Source organism: Arachis ipaensis, chromosome B10 (assembly GCF_000816755.2).
Source record: "Arachis ipaensis cultivar K30076 chromosome B10, Araip1.1, whole genome shotgun sequence".
Taxonomy (NCBI): Eukaryota; Viridiplantae; Streptophyta; class Magnoliopsida; order Fabales; family Fabaceae; genus Arachis; species Arachis ipaensis.
Window position 1 is genome coordinate 2,557,754 of NC_029794.2, and position 15,028 is coordinate 2,572,781.

The 15,028-nt window shown below is 33.2% G+C and overlaps 1 protein-coding gene and 1 long non-coding RNA gene across 3 annotated transcripts; one reads left to right on the forward strand and one right to left on the reverse strand.

Annotated features, from left to right (window-relative positions):
* On the forward strand, positions 4,838-7,688 carry LOC107624331. Of its 2 annotated transcripts, XR_001616845.2 has the most exons (4): positions 4,838-5,016; positions 5,116-5,267; positions 5,357-5,441; positions 5,595-7,688. It is a non-coding gene; the product is annotated as an uncharacterized LOC107624331 (long non-coding RNA). The 2 variants fall into 2 exon arrangements; XR_002355998.1 differs by having other exon boundaries at positions 4,838-5,267.
* LOC110267887 (protein FAR1-RELATED SEQUENCE 5-like) lies at positions 11,270-13,703 on the reverse strand. The gene is made up of 4 exons (XM_021113737.1): positions 13,590-13,703; positions 12,159-13,437; positions 11,630-11,973; positions 11,270-11,503 (listed from the first exon to the last, which is right to left on the reverse strand). The coding sequence occupies exons 1-4, from the start codon at positions 13,701-13,703 to the stop codon at positions 11,270-11,272; spliced, it is 1,971 nt and encodes a 656-aa protein (XP_020969396.1).

The window sequence follows — 15,028 nt, forward strand, 5'->3', positions numbered from 1 at the left end:
TTAAATTTACACACCCTAATGGTAATATTATTAGATTACATACAAACATGTATAAACTTAGTTATGTTCATATGATTTAATGGTTAAATTATTAAAATTATATAAAATTATATAATCATTAATCTTTTCAAAATATAATTTTGTTATTATGAAGATAAAAGTTATATTTCTCATTTGTTTGTTATTCACCGATAATGTAAAATTATTTCCACTGTTAATTAATGGAACTTGGGAGGGTAAAAAATGGTAACAAAATATATACAAAGCTACGTTCAATCATGAAAACAATGCAACATAAGGAATAAAAATATAAAATTTAGTGTTCAGTTTTTATATTTTATTTGATAATAAATTACACATAAAAACTAGAATATAAAAGTGTATTTATCATTATTTTTCATACAAAATTTTACAAAATATATATAATGACAAGAAATTTAATTATAAACAATTGATAAGAATAATAAAAAATAAAAATTAAGTTGATATCCTAATTAATATTTCACGTCTTTCGTATAAAAAAATACAAAATATATTAATTTTATGTTTCTAAATATCATATATGTGTTTATATCTTATTTACTAAATATAATTTTATAATTTTATTTTCCTGTTTTAAACATACTGTTAACTTATTTATTTATTTACAAAAATTAATCTAAACTTTAACTACTTAGGCCTGCGAAATAACATGGGAAGACTCAAATAATTGCAATGCAGGATTGATTGAAAATATTTATTTTGTTTTCATGAATTTAGATTTTGAAACTTTTTTTTTATTTGTGTTTGAAAAAAAATATGGGATACACAAGTCATAGTTTTCGATATGTGTTTAAAAAATTTTATTAAATTGGAGTATACAGATCTACATTTCGGAGTGTATATTCCAAATTTTTTTAATTTTTTAAACTCAAATCCGACGATCCGATTTCTACTTCCTAAATAAGATCATCACACTTTTAATACTAGAATAATTTACAATTAAAAAGCATCCCATTGTTAAATCAGTATTAAAAATAATAATGTGGAAATATGTAGTGAAAGTCTATGATAATAGATGTTAGGGTCGGCTCAAGTGAAAAGAAACCTCTAACTTTTAATTACACTCCAATTCGGGGATGCCCTATCGGAGGTGTCATTTGTACTGGAGCCCGCCACAAACTGTGGTCTCCCCATTTATTGCGTAGGTGCCGTGCCAGAAATGCCTGTTGCTCATGTCAATCCTAATTCATGGCTACCACATCTAAACTAGAGTGTAAATTCAATTCGCAGACGCGCCGCCTATGCTTTTGTGAATTTTCGGAACCATTTATCTTCATGCTTTTTTTTGGAAATAATATAGTTGTGATATTTGTCTATATAAAAAAGCCTATGTATATTGATAAACAAATTTTCTTAAAATTGATTTTATAAGAAATCTTTTCTAATCACAGCTATGACTTCCTAATTTAATTTACTTTATACATTAGTTATTTGACGTCCAGAAAATAATTCACTAATTATTCTTTATTCTTAAATTTCAGTAACAATAAATTTTTTATAGAGCACTTTTAAGTTTTTTTTATCAATCTAAAATTAGACTATGATAATCTCAGCAACTATGTTATACTTTTAAGCCATGTTATATAAATAATTATATGTTTGAGTACATTAAAAATATTTTTAATTCATATCATATTGTAACTATAATATATTTTATTAAAATTATTATGGCTCCTTTATCATAAAACTTAATTTTATGAACAAAAATTTATAACGGACTATACTGTGTATTAATTTATCATAACATTTGGTTTTGATAAGAAAATAGCACTTTATATAAGTATAATATTAATTACTTAATTAACACCTTAAGTTTTTAACTGTAATAATATTTGTAATATTATGTTAATCTAAATAATTAATTAGTTTTTTTTTATATATTAATGACGAATAAAAGAGTGATACATTGTGCAAAAAATCTTGTAAACTATCTCTTTAATCTTTTGAAAACGTAAGATGTTTCATTCCACTAGTCATTATTAAAGAAACACTTTCATATTAATCAACTGCAAAATTTCAATCAACCGGAATTTACAGGATGGATTTGCTGGTTACACTTTTTTTTAATAAATTTGAACCGTTTTAATAAATTTTATGCATAAATTCATTAATCAACCATGAATAAATATTTAAAATTAACAACTATATATTTTCGGCTTTATAAAAGTCAATTGTCTTAATCTTATTTGTTTAGTATTTGACTATCAATTTTATTTTTTACAATTTAATCCTATGTCAAGTAAATTAATATTAACTAGATTCTTGTTACGGTATTTTTTTCTTTTTGTTATTTTCTCACAAGAAGAGACCTGTATGACAGTCTAAAAAAAATTTTTTTAACTATAATTTAATTTCGCACTTGTGTAGCCAAAGTCTTTCCAAGAAGAACACAGAAGCCTCCTTCGACAATTTATTTGTCAGCAATCAACATTTAGATTTACTCTCAGAACCAATGTATCAATGTTTAATTGAATACATTGATTCAAAGATTTTGAGAGTGAAACAAGAGGTACAAATAACGATACGCCAAGAGTTTCAGAATTTGGCCCAAACATTAACTCCTCCTGCAAACACCGTAATGTCTACTGCTGGAGGTGAAGAAGCAAATGGCAATAGGGTAAGTAGAATTAGTAATCTCTGTTTTAAGGATTACTAAAGTTTGCCAAATGCGAATTTCATACTTAATAGTAGGTGAATATAGTAACATATGAACAGTACGAAATTGTGTTTAATGAAACTGAAAATGATCAAAATAAATATTTGTAATGTATACATTTAATATGCAGGCGACTAACCGTGATGGACAACTGTGTGGGTTGGATGTCGTCAAATGTGAAGTTGAAAGATGGCGTTCGTTGACAATACCAGTAAGTAAAAATTATTTTATTAAGAACATGTTCATTATGAATAATTTGACTATGATTTCATGATTATTTTTATTTCAGTTGACGTTTGAAATCCCCAGAGATATGCTGGTCAATGAAGAAGAAGCAATGGTAGCTATATACTTATATAATGCTAATGCCTCTCCCGAGTAAGTATCTTGTTAATATACATATAGATAAAAGTTGTTAAATATTTTATTTCACGTGGTAAGATTATTTATTTATTTATCTATTTATTTTTACAACAGTGAGAAAATACTTATATACGAAGGTGTGGATGGTTGTAGAAGATCATTCGATGCACTTAAGCCTATGCGACAGATAGATGCTGATGTAACATTCCAAATTTTTTTCGTTAAATTTTTTATTTTTCAAACCTCTGAGACTAACTTTATTTGTTACCTTTAAACTTGCTAGATATTAACAATGGTTGCATGCAAAATGACTCATGATGAAAAAAACCGTTCCGGAGGTCCAAAGATATGGTTTCTTCCGCCTAGGGTCTCCGTAAGTCATATGAATTCAAGGTCTACTATATGCTTTAATAAAACAACCAAAGTGAATCATAATTTTCATTGACTGTAAAACTTGATAGGAACAAGCACTTTCCTTTTTCTACCCACCATCAGAGGTGGTAAGGAACCATTCAGCATACTTATCTGATGTTAGCAGCTTATCAAAGGTAGCTAATGTATTTGTTTTAACTTTGAAACCTACCCATCTACTTTCATTTGCCATTATATGTTTTTATAATATTGGGTTTTTGTGATTTTTAGATTTATGTACCAATTAAGGACCTCTTTAAACACTGGTACTTATTATGTGTTGACGTGAAGAAGAGGAAGTTGATATGTATAGATCCGATGCAACAACGACCAAGGAAAACCATAAGGGATCGACAGATTCGACAACTAGTGAGTTATTCATGCTTATAAATTGAATTTGTCGCCAATAACTCATTTAATTTTCAGCAACAATTACTTATAATTACAATTCCTGTCAATGTAGGCAAATTTCATTGACTGGATGATCCATGAACATTTGGCCGATGAGAGAATAGCGGGTAAGTCAGAGTTGGATGAAGTTGCATATCAACTCGGTGAATTTCGGATATACTATCCACAGAATCTTCCACAACAGGAGAACTCGTAAGACAAGTTACTATATGAATTTAAGCAAATTCAAATAAGTTTCTAATGAAAGTGAAGCAAATACTTTAATTCGTGTGCCTCAGGTTTGATTCTGGAATGTGGGTTGCTAGATGGCAGATATATGCTGAGACCAGAAATTCATTTATCATACCAGTGAGTATAATATTATAGTTGTTGATATTGTATCCTTATTAAATAGAATATTCACTAATCTATTAATTTCACAACATGCAGCCAGTGGACGATACTACACGCATGCGATTGGCCTTAGACTTAGTGCTGAGTAATTACAATAAGGCCAAAGAAAAGACCATCGAAGCCGCAAAGAATTTGGTCACCAAAATTAACTGAAGTGCAGCCATTTATTATGTTCATGATCCGAGTCTTATTTATTTTTCTAAGTTTAAAATACTTTGAATTATTTACATTGACAGGATTTGGTATTTTATTTTAGTAAGACTTTATATTATAGACCGTTTCTAAATATTTGTTTCTAATTCTGCTGTTTTTGTCGATAGTAGTGTGTTGTTTCCGTTTATTTTACTAAAATTGTAAACTAAAAAGAAGACACGTTGCAACCTCATAATTCAATGAGGAGTTACGCTACAAAATAATTACAATTTTACCGAAATTATATAGCAAAGGTGTTAAAAAACTCCCGCATGTTTACACAAAAACTCTACTCCCTCTGTAATTTAACTGATAGCGGTTGTTGTTCTGAATAGTTTGGGTGGTAGAAACCCCCCAAAAATTATTTGTGACCCTATCTTCAGCCTTTCCTTCAAATAGGCACTCCCAGGAGTGTCATCGTTGTTCATAGTGGCCCTCTTCTCGAACTGCTCCTCACGTTAGTGGGTTTGGTATTCTCTTTCTTGAATTCCTGTTGTATTTAACTTTTTCCCCCTTTTTTGCAGATGACAAGTCAAGCGGATAATTAGGTCAGATGTTAGTTTCTTCTCCCTTTAGAAAGTCTTGGAAAAATGAAGAGAAACTTGTTCATCCCAACTCATGCTACATAAAATTTTGCCCATTTCCAGAGGATAGGGTTTACAAAAAGTTTGGTCTATTCATCATGACATGTCTTCCAGCAGAGGCTGAGAAACTGGAACTTGATATTCATCTTGCTGATGGTAGATATGTTATATCAACATTTGTTCCATTTGGAGTAGTAGAATTCGACAAAGATGAGGTAAATGGCATTTTATTTTGTGTTAAGCAAAAAAAAAATAATAATAAATTTTTTTTTTTAAGTTTATGATTGGACTCTTCCTCTTGCAGATTAAGATGGCTAAACATCTTTAAGAGATGTTCCTTAAAATTATTCTTGACCGATCAGAATTTGCGTCTAATTGTGTAACCCTAGGTAAAGGTGCTGAATCTCGCAATGATTCTTGAAATTGTTCTTGTACTTTGAATAGTATCTTCTTGTTCATCCCAATTGTTGTGTTCAGTTTTAAAACTTGTTGTAGTCCATCAATTTTAATATCATAATTTGATATTATCATGCTTGTGGCAGGCAGTTCAAGAGGTTGTCTGCTTCGGAATTAACAGATTTTGGATGATTTCTTATTATGAGTGGTGGATTCATTCTTCTGCAGAAGACAGGTCTTCTGATTCTCTACTCCTATTATCGTATGTTATACCACTATTTTTTTGTTGATTAGGTATACTGCTATATACTGAATTTGTTTTAGTCATCCTGAAAATCACGCTGCCTCAGATATCAGCTTAATATATCATATGATTCCGTGGTCAAGGACCAATCAAATTATATGTGGTCTTCAATGTTTTAGAGATGAGCATTTTCGTAATACATAAATCTCAGATATAGGGAATAAGTAGTTCTCTATATGTCGATCCGTATTGTCAATTTTCAATCAAGAGTAATGTTAATGTGAGGAAGATACTGGCGTGACAATGGAAGGGAAATAATTCAACTCTGACATCAGTATCAATATGCTATGCTATCTCCATGTTTTTATTTTTCATATGGTAAGATATGTGAGTGGCAGTATCCCTGCTCTTCCAAAGAAGTAAATTCACCATTTGGTTTTGTATCAAACCTGAATTAGTACCTTTTGGCAGGAAAATGATCCACTTTAATTATAGGTCAACTCATAATAAATTATTCTTCTTCTCCTTTATCCTCCTTCTTTCAATGTTGACCTGAGGGAAACACAACACAATCCCTTGGCCATAGGGGGAAAGAAGAAAACAAGAAAGACAGAAAGAGCCACAAAAATCAATATCACCGCCAATCATCATCTTGTTGGAATCCAATCTAATTCAATAAAATATCACACGTAATTGTATATTCATATCCCTAATCCTTTCTTAATTTTTACCCTTTTTCTGAATCAATTTTGTCATACGATTAATCATCAGGAAATAGGAATTTCTATCCAAGTTCTCCTATTGCTTTAAAGTTATATTTTTTGTTAGTTTGTTTCACTTATGTTGCTTTGTTGTGTTCTTTGATTGCAATAATAATTTACAACTTTTATTGGGAATTTGGATTGATTTGTATAGACCAATATTGGAAATTTTTTACTGGTTTTTGCGTGACCAATTATGGGGAAGCCAACAGGGAAAAAGAAAGATCATGAAAGTCCCAAGGCAAAAGAAGCTAAGGTTCCTGCTATTAATAAGACTATGGACCGTAGCGCCTCAAAGGCCCTTGATGATGACACTGCCATGTTCATCAACATGGCACAATAGCTCAAGGAAGAAGGCAACAGGCTATATCAGAAGAATGATCATGAAGCTGCCATGTTGTAGTTTGCGAAGGCGTTGAAGCTCCCGCCTAAGAGTCACATTGATGCTGCACACCTTCACACAAGTATGGCCGTCTGTTACATGCAAATGTGACTAGGGGAGTACCCTCATGCCATCAACGAATGCAATATGGCGTTAGAAGTCTCACCTAGATATAGCAGGGCTATGTTGAAGAGGGCAAAGTGCTACGCAGCATTGAATCGGTTGGATTTTGGCAATGAGGGATGTTAGGATTGTTTTGAATTGGGAACCTAATAACCTTACAGCATTTGAGATCCAGGATAGTCTGAGAATTACAATGGAAGAAAAGGGCATCACTATAGATGAGACTGAGATTGCTTTGGCTACAATCGCAGAGCCTCCAGTTGCCCGGTTGCGAAAAGTGGTGAGGGAGAAGCTAAAGAAGAAGAAAGGTCATCACCAGAAAAGTGACGAGAAGATGGAAGAGGATAAGGAGGTTGTGCACAAGGAGGTGGTGCAGACGGATCATGTGCAGGAGAATGTGAAGAGTCATGTTAAGGAGGAGGATAAGGAAGTGGTCAAGCACACAACTGAGAAACACAATTTGGAAGCAAGACCTGTTAAGTGGCGAGAAACTGCGGTTACAAGGACAGTGAAATGATAATTTTCCCATTCATAACTTGAGAGATGTTTTTACATGTATTCTTGTGGTGGAAATGACAGTAAAAAAGCTTTGGAGACGCATGTATGGAAACACGGGGTGCATGTGCTTGACCTTATAGTAACTATTACTGACTGGATAATTGTGATTAGTTGACAAATGCTTAGGTTCATGTTTCCTTGAATTATAATTTGATGTTGCTGTCTTTAGTACTACCTGAGATTTCTTTGAAGAAGCAATATGAGTTATTGATAAGGCTCCAGAGACGTTAGGTCAGCTAAGACATGCTTAGTATTATTTATGGGAGAAGGATCATCATATTTCAAATTTGAATTATTTTTATATGGAGATTTGTGTGAGAAATAGGCTTTGGTAGGATGTTAGGAAGTATTCCGCAGCTAACTGAAAAGCTTCTTACGGGGAAGAACAATATTATTTATCCAACAGAAAACATTTTGAGGGATTTCATGGCCTTGTATACGTCAAACTTTAATACAAGACCCGACTTACAAGAGAATTTACATGATTGATGTATTTTAACTAAATATATATAAAACATTAATAAAATAGGAAGCGAAAAATATATTTATGTTTTTTGTGCACTAATTCTAATAATTTTATATAAAGAAAAAGGTATTACTTTTGTAGTTTTTACAAATAAATTTATTGATTTGAATAATAAAATTATTCATTATTTTTCGTAAAATTGGATTAGTTTAAATATAAATTGGTTACTATAATTTGTTATTTTTTTAAAATTGACACCCCAAAATATTATATAAAATTCGTTTCTAAAAGATATATTACATAAGAATTTTTTTAAAATAATTTGTTGAATTGAAATTAGAATTATATTTTTTATTTATTAGATTTTTTGAAATTATGAATAATAAAAATATGTCTTTATTCTTTACAAATATGTATAAAGTAAAATGCTATATATTTGATACAACAATCCGCGTATTGCGCGGGCATTTACCTAGTTGAAAATTATAAGAGAATATCAATCACAAACAGAAAGAGTAAAGCAGAAACCAGGGATTGCATCTCATAGTTATGTGCAAAATAGGATTGGCTTCTGAAATGACATAATTCTTCATGACTTGATTTGATTTTTGGTCAATGTCAGATTCCATGACGTAACTGACTTCGCCTAGTAGAATAAGACTTTGTTATTGCTGTTGGATTGCATGATAGTGCATATAATTCAATATTTTATTTTCTTCTAATCCTTTCAGTTAAGTTGTATTTATATAATGTCAATGATGACATTGTATCTCTTTGATTGCAGGGATTTTTTGTCATATTTTTTTTATTTTCTCCCCCTCCATGCTGCTTTGAATAGCTCATTGATGGTTGCTGAGATTGGATTATGTTTTCATTTCCATGTCAATTTTGAATGAAGTTGGGATGTCATTGTAGAAGGCATTGTTATATGTATATTTTTTAAATCTTTTATTAGGGTATTATGGTGTAAGTTTGTCATTCTTTTCGATTGTAATAGCAGTATATGATTTCATTTATTGGCAAGGTAGTGAGGTGACCTGAATTTTTCAGATGGAAAAAGGAAAAAAACCAGTAAAATGATTGTTCAGTGTGTTGATCAGCTGAGGTTTGCTGATTATTTTGGTTGTCAAATTTCCATTTTGTAACATTATATGATTGTCATATAGCAAAAAGTATGTATTTTCATCCTGTATTCCTTTGTTACTACTTATATACTATCCTTTTCCACTGTTAAATTTACATATTGAGGAAACGTTGGTGTTATACTTATAGGTTGTTATTGGCTCATTGTATGTTATGTTGGGGTGTGAAATTTGAAAAACGGTTAGAAACAAATCAGACCATATGAGCTTCTTAATTATTTTATATTTTAAAACCTCAACACTAACCCGGCAATTTTCCAGCCTTATAAATAAAGAAAAAAGAAAAACCTCAAATCGGAGGTTCCGAGTTACAACCCTTCAAATTTGAATTTGTCATTCCATAAATCAAAGCCTCTGGTTTTTTTGCTTTTCAAAAACTGCGGTGCAGGGACAAATAATTTTAATATGAATTGTCAGAATATCCCCCAAAAACAGAAAACAAAAAAAATAAAAAAATTCAGATTCTTCATCTTTAGAAGCTGATAAATAGTATCTCTGGGGAGAAGTCAGCTTTTAGCTATTTCATTTATATAAAAAATAGAACTCATACAAAATCACTTTTTCTTTATTCAGTAGTCAGGTTTTGCAAGCCACAAAAAAACCAAGCAGTCGATCATCTCAACTGTCTTCTAGCCAAACATAACAATATAGAATGGTTCTCAAAAGGATGGCCAAGACCACAGTTTACCATACCATCAGAGGAAGGCAAAAGTAAGATAGATGTTAATGCTCACCAAGTTTATTATACATGATTTTAAGTTCAGAATCAACAACTAAAAAAGATATATGCTTCAAACTAGTGAATTAAATTTTATGGAACAAAACATACAGCATTCACTTTTGTAAAAAAAAAAATAAAGCAAAATGAAAGAGCCAAGAGAGATATACAAAGTGAAAGTAAATAGCAGTAAAAAAGATGCATCAAATCAGAAGGCTACTGAAGTGACTGTTGTAAATAAGGGATATACAATTAGTTCTTTTGCATCATAGGAAAACGAAATTCAAGAAAGGAAGGAAGGGGGAACGACGAAAAAAGCGGGAGATAAATATGTACAAGTATTATTTACTCATTTTCAGTCATTAATATGTGCAAAGTATTCAAAACAGAAAAATCAAAACCAGCAAAGAAATGACTGTTTTACTGAAAACTGAAAACTTATCCAACATTAATAAGCAAAAGATAGAGCAGGCCATATAAAAACTCTGCATAATGCCTCATCAACCATTAAATTGTGTAACATCACCTTACCCCAAACTTTAATAGGTATAAATTCGTCCATTGTGCAATGGTCTCACCATTCTCCATTTGAACAGCATCCACTGGGTTGATGCCATATAACCCTGCATGCTGCAAAATTGGATCAGATGAACAAATTAAGTATAAATGTCAAGCGTGATAGGAAACTAAGTTAACTCTTCAAGGAGGCCAATTGGCGAAGCTAATTTTCAACAAAATAGTGTAGCATATGCGGTGAAAGTATTTACCTACCTCACAAAACTTAAGAACTGACATGTGGCAAGAGTGGCATAAGCAAACAATACCAAGAAGCCCTGTATTGCTGAGAAGAAGGTATCCACCTTTTAAGATAATATAAATACAAATGTGAGTTGTCAATATAAGTAGAATGGATATCCCTTAACTGCAGTTGGGGTAAACAGAATCTTGCATCTCTCCCACAAATTATCTGGAACAATGATTAACTCCTCAGTAGCTACCTTGGCCTGCATTCAACTCTTTTTTAAAACTAACATAGTCATTCTGAACATGAATATCTTTTTTAGAGAGAAAAAGAATTATAGAAATAAAAAACGCAGCAAAGGCAAGGGGGAAAGACACGGTAGTAAATAGAAGACACGAGTTAGCGTTTGTAGTTATAATTTGGTGGTTAACATCCGTATACGTAATTACTTACTACAGTACATGGGGACACTTCAAATGAACTAGCATTAAGCTCAAATTCGTTTATTGATAGAATAAGTCGAAAAGCAATTTCTACAAATTTAATAGTAAATGAGCAAAATGACGTAATCTTCCTAGTTCAATAAATGTGAATTCAATCAATGAATGCAAAATATACAATCATCAATAAAAGGTAATTAGTAAATGGAACGAAATAACCAATCATCCAAAAATCTGAATCATCTTCAAGCTGCCATTCCAGTTTCAGGGGCCACAACAGAAGACCCAGCTGGTATGGAACCCATCCCGGACTCTTCGTTACTTGTAGACGCACAAACCGGGATATTGGGACCAAGACTTGATGTTTTCACTTGATCAATAAAAGCCGACTTAGCTGCTGAGGTTGGTGCTGTTCCACCACCAATGTTACTATCTTTTTCCATCTTATGCTGATTTTTCACACTGTCATGTCTTTTGCGCTGATCACAAAGCAAACACCACAATCCATTACAAATGCATGAGAGTAACATATTTTATAAATCCATAACACAATATGACGGATCAGCATACAACAAATGTCTAGACATAGTTATAGTATGAGATACCTTAGGGAGGATGCTGCTGATATTCGTTTCTGTATCATCGTCTACTGGCTCCTTTGGGATTCTACCAGGAGCATTAGGACAACTTTTGTTGTAGTGCCCTGTCACACCGCAGTTTGAACACTTTCTCTGTTGCTTGAATTTTGAGTTTTTCTTGGGAGCTCCCTTACTCTTCACCACCAATGGGTCACCAACGCAGTCATCGTCTAAGTTAGCGTTACGTGGATTTTCACCTCGCTTTTGGAGTTTTGTAATTGTGTCGACAACACTATTCATTGCTTCCACAAAGTCACTTGAATTCTTACAGGCCAAATCCATCAACCTAGAACACTCAGCACCCAACACACCTAAACGACACTTTAGTACCTTATCAGAATCACTTGGATCATTGACGTTTGACTTCATGAAGTCACTCTAGGCATTCTTCGTCCAACGCTTGCACACAAGCTTTCTGGAATAACTTCAACGTGTTGGTGCTTTAGGCAGGCGAATATATGCATGCAGGGAATTCCTCTATTTTCGAACCACTTACACTCGCAACGGAGAATCCCCCGAACTCTGTCAAACTCAACCACATGATGAATCTCTGGCACTCCAAAAATGTTACACTTGAAGTATAGTTTTCCACCATCCTGAATTACCAACTCTGTATTCATTGCACAAGCACCCTCAATTTCCTTCCTGACCTCCCGGAACATTTTACGAGTGAAAGTCTTTGCAGCAAAATCTTCAAGTGTCGGCAAAGAAGTCACAAGTACTGGAGCGGTATATTTACTATTGAACTCTGCGACTCTTTCATTGTTCCTGTAATGGCTAACCACGGTCTCCATGTTATTGATGAATTCAAGAAGGGTATCTTTCTTTCTCACATATGCTTTTATTAGAGAGTTAATCCCTTCACACTGGGATGTTGTCCTGATTCGCCCAAAAAATTGGTCCCTCAAATATTCAAGAGCCCATAGATTCCTCATCTCATAGGTTTGGACGACCCAAGAGTTGCTTGATAAGTTATACCTGGCCACCATGTCTTCCCACCTGACCTTAAACTCTTCAACACTCACATTGGCATAAATCAATTGCTTGAAGTCCATTAGAAATCCACTGTTCTTAACCTTCTCGCATGCATTCCTATGTAAGTGCCATGCACATAGTCGTTGTGTTGCAGAAGGAAAGACCTGTTTAATTGCTTCTCTCATTGAAAGATCTCCGTCGGTGACAACTGCCGTAGGGTGTTTACTCCCCATTGCTTCCAAAAAAGTTTCCAAGAGCCACTTGTATGAACCAATATCCTCATTAACAAGAATACCACAACCGAATACGACGGTCTGCCCATGATGATTGCTACCAGAAAATATAACAAGTGGTTTATTGTAGACATTCCTATTGTAAGTCAAATCAAACGTCAACACATCCCCAAAGCACTCATAATCAATGCGGCTAGTCCCATCAACCCAGAACAAATTTTCCAATTGATTCTCATTACTTAATGTGTACTTGCCAAAGAAATAAGAATCGTTCCCAGCTTTACCTCTCAGATAGCTTATTGCAGCATTTGCATCACCACCCTTCACCTTTTCCTTCCTATATTGAGTAATGAGGTTGTACATGTCTTTTTGGTTGAATGGCAAGTTTGCATATCCACCTTTTTGAGCAGCCAAGTATCCCAAGATGTGACAGGTCCTGATGCCTATGTCGTGCAAATTCTTCGCTTGAGCTTTATCCGATACACTGAATGTGCGATACTCAGGCATCATGCTAACGTCGAGTGGAGCAACTAATTCATGAGAGTGCTCTTCGTAGAACGAAACAACCTTCCATTGTTGAATTTTTTATCTAGTCTTGCACGAATTCTAGCCGGGCAACAACTTCGAGTTAGGGGTCGGTGGTCCCTGATTCTTTCGTCCTTTTCAACCTCTTCCTTTCTTGAGCCCGCCTGATTGTAAACAATTTGGCGCATAATTACGGAACCATCGCTATCGCGTCTGACTTCATCCAACCTCACAGCGAAACCGTGCATCATTGCATAAGTCTTGTAGAATCGATAGACAGCTTCCTCATCTGTAAACTGAAGTTGCATGATATCTTCTCGTGACAGCTCTGCTATTCTCTTATCTTAAGGTCTATCTTCATCAGCCTCTGAATCGTCGTCTAAAAAGTCTGGATCGTCTCCTCTAGGGAACCCAACATCGGAGTCTGATCCGAAAAAATCGCTATCCGACGGATCCATCTCCCAAAAACGAAGATACACCTCCAATTTATAAAAAAAACAAACACATCATGACACAATTAACATTTCAAAGATATGTAGACTACAAAAATTACCACTAATTCACATAAAATACAGCAACACCTTTTAAGGAACTAAAAGTTTTTAATACAATCCATCCAAGTGTATTTACTTTTATGTCCCTCGTTTGGTTGACTATCTTCTTTGTATCTTAAAGATCTAAGCATAACAACATATATTTAGATTACTTTTTTTTTAAATGAGCATCAATGATTTCATCACTTTAGAATTTCATTTGTAATGGTCTGTACGAAATAGAATGACATTCTCACCAAAATTGAGGTGGCTACGGTGGTTGGCGTGGCTGCAGTGCTGCGGGAAGCGGGGCTCGGTAAATGGGTGGGTAGAGCTTGATTTGCCTTTTTCTTTCAATTCAGAGAGGAATGGGGCTGAGGTGCATTGAGTTTCTGCAAAATGATAAAAAAATATAACTTAACTTTTTTAATGCTTACAGAAATTATATATCCAGTCCTCTTATAAAAATATTTAATTACAAAGTTGTCCTATTTTAGTTAAGATATTAACTCAAACTAAAACTAAACATCCATAATAATAAGCATTAAATCATATCCAGATTCAACATGTATAGCATTTAGTTCAGTTAGTACAAGCAACTACATTTATCCCATAAAACATCACTAACCAATAATAAACTGTTATTTAGAATATCCAAAAATTATGTACATTTATTTCATCCAAGCCTATATAAATCAGACTTCAGATCCATACTTTGTTCTTTCCTAGAATAAACAATTCGATGGAGTCCTCAATAAATCTATGTTCTACACAATTCAAATAAGAGACAACGGAGTATCAATTTAAGACGCATCCATGTCCCAGGTTCCCCGCACCTTTTTTTTATTTTTAAATATCATTTCTTTTCTCAGTAAGAGCATATGTAAAACTACATTAAATACAATAAATCAGAGGAATGAAAGAGTCAAAATAATGTCATAGTCCGTACTCCATATAATATCCTCACTGCCTGAATATAGTATGTTGTCTAGTTGAAAATGTGTACTATAATATCGGTGCCCAAGATTCAGAAAAGAGTTCATATAGTTACAGTTTTCAGGATCTCATACTCTAACATGCAAGATGATTATTAGGTATAC

What these genes read in the sequence shown, in the direction of transcription:
- LOC110267887 (XM_021113737.1), bottom strand. Translation starts at nt 13,703, where the DNA reads ATGCAACTTCAGTTTACAGATGAGGAAGCTGTCTATCGATTCTACAAG. An exon ending in GACGCGATAGCGATGGTTCC is followed by an intron (nt 13,438 to 13,589) that starts GTAATTATGCGC and finishes CAACAATGGAAG; the next exon opens with GTTGTTTCGTTCTACGAAGA. An exon ending in TCAGCAGCATCCTCCCTAAG is followed by an intron (nt 11,504 to 11,629) that starts GTATCTCATACT and finishes CTTTGTGATCAG; the next exon opens with CGCAAAAGACATGACAGTGT.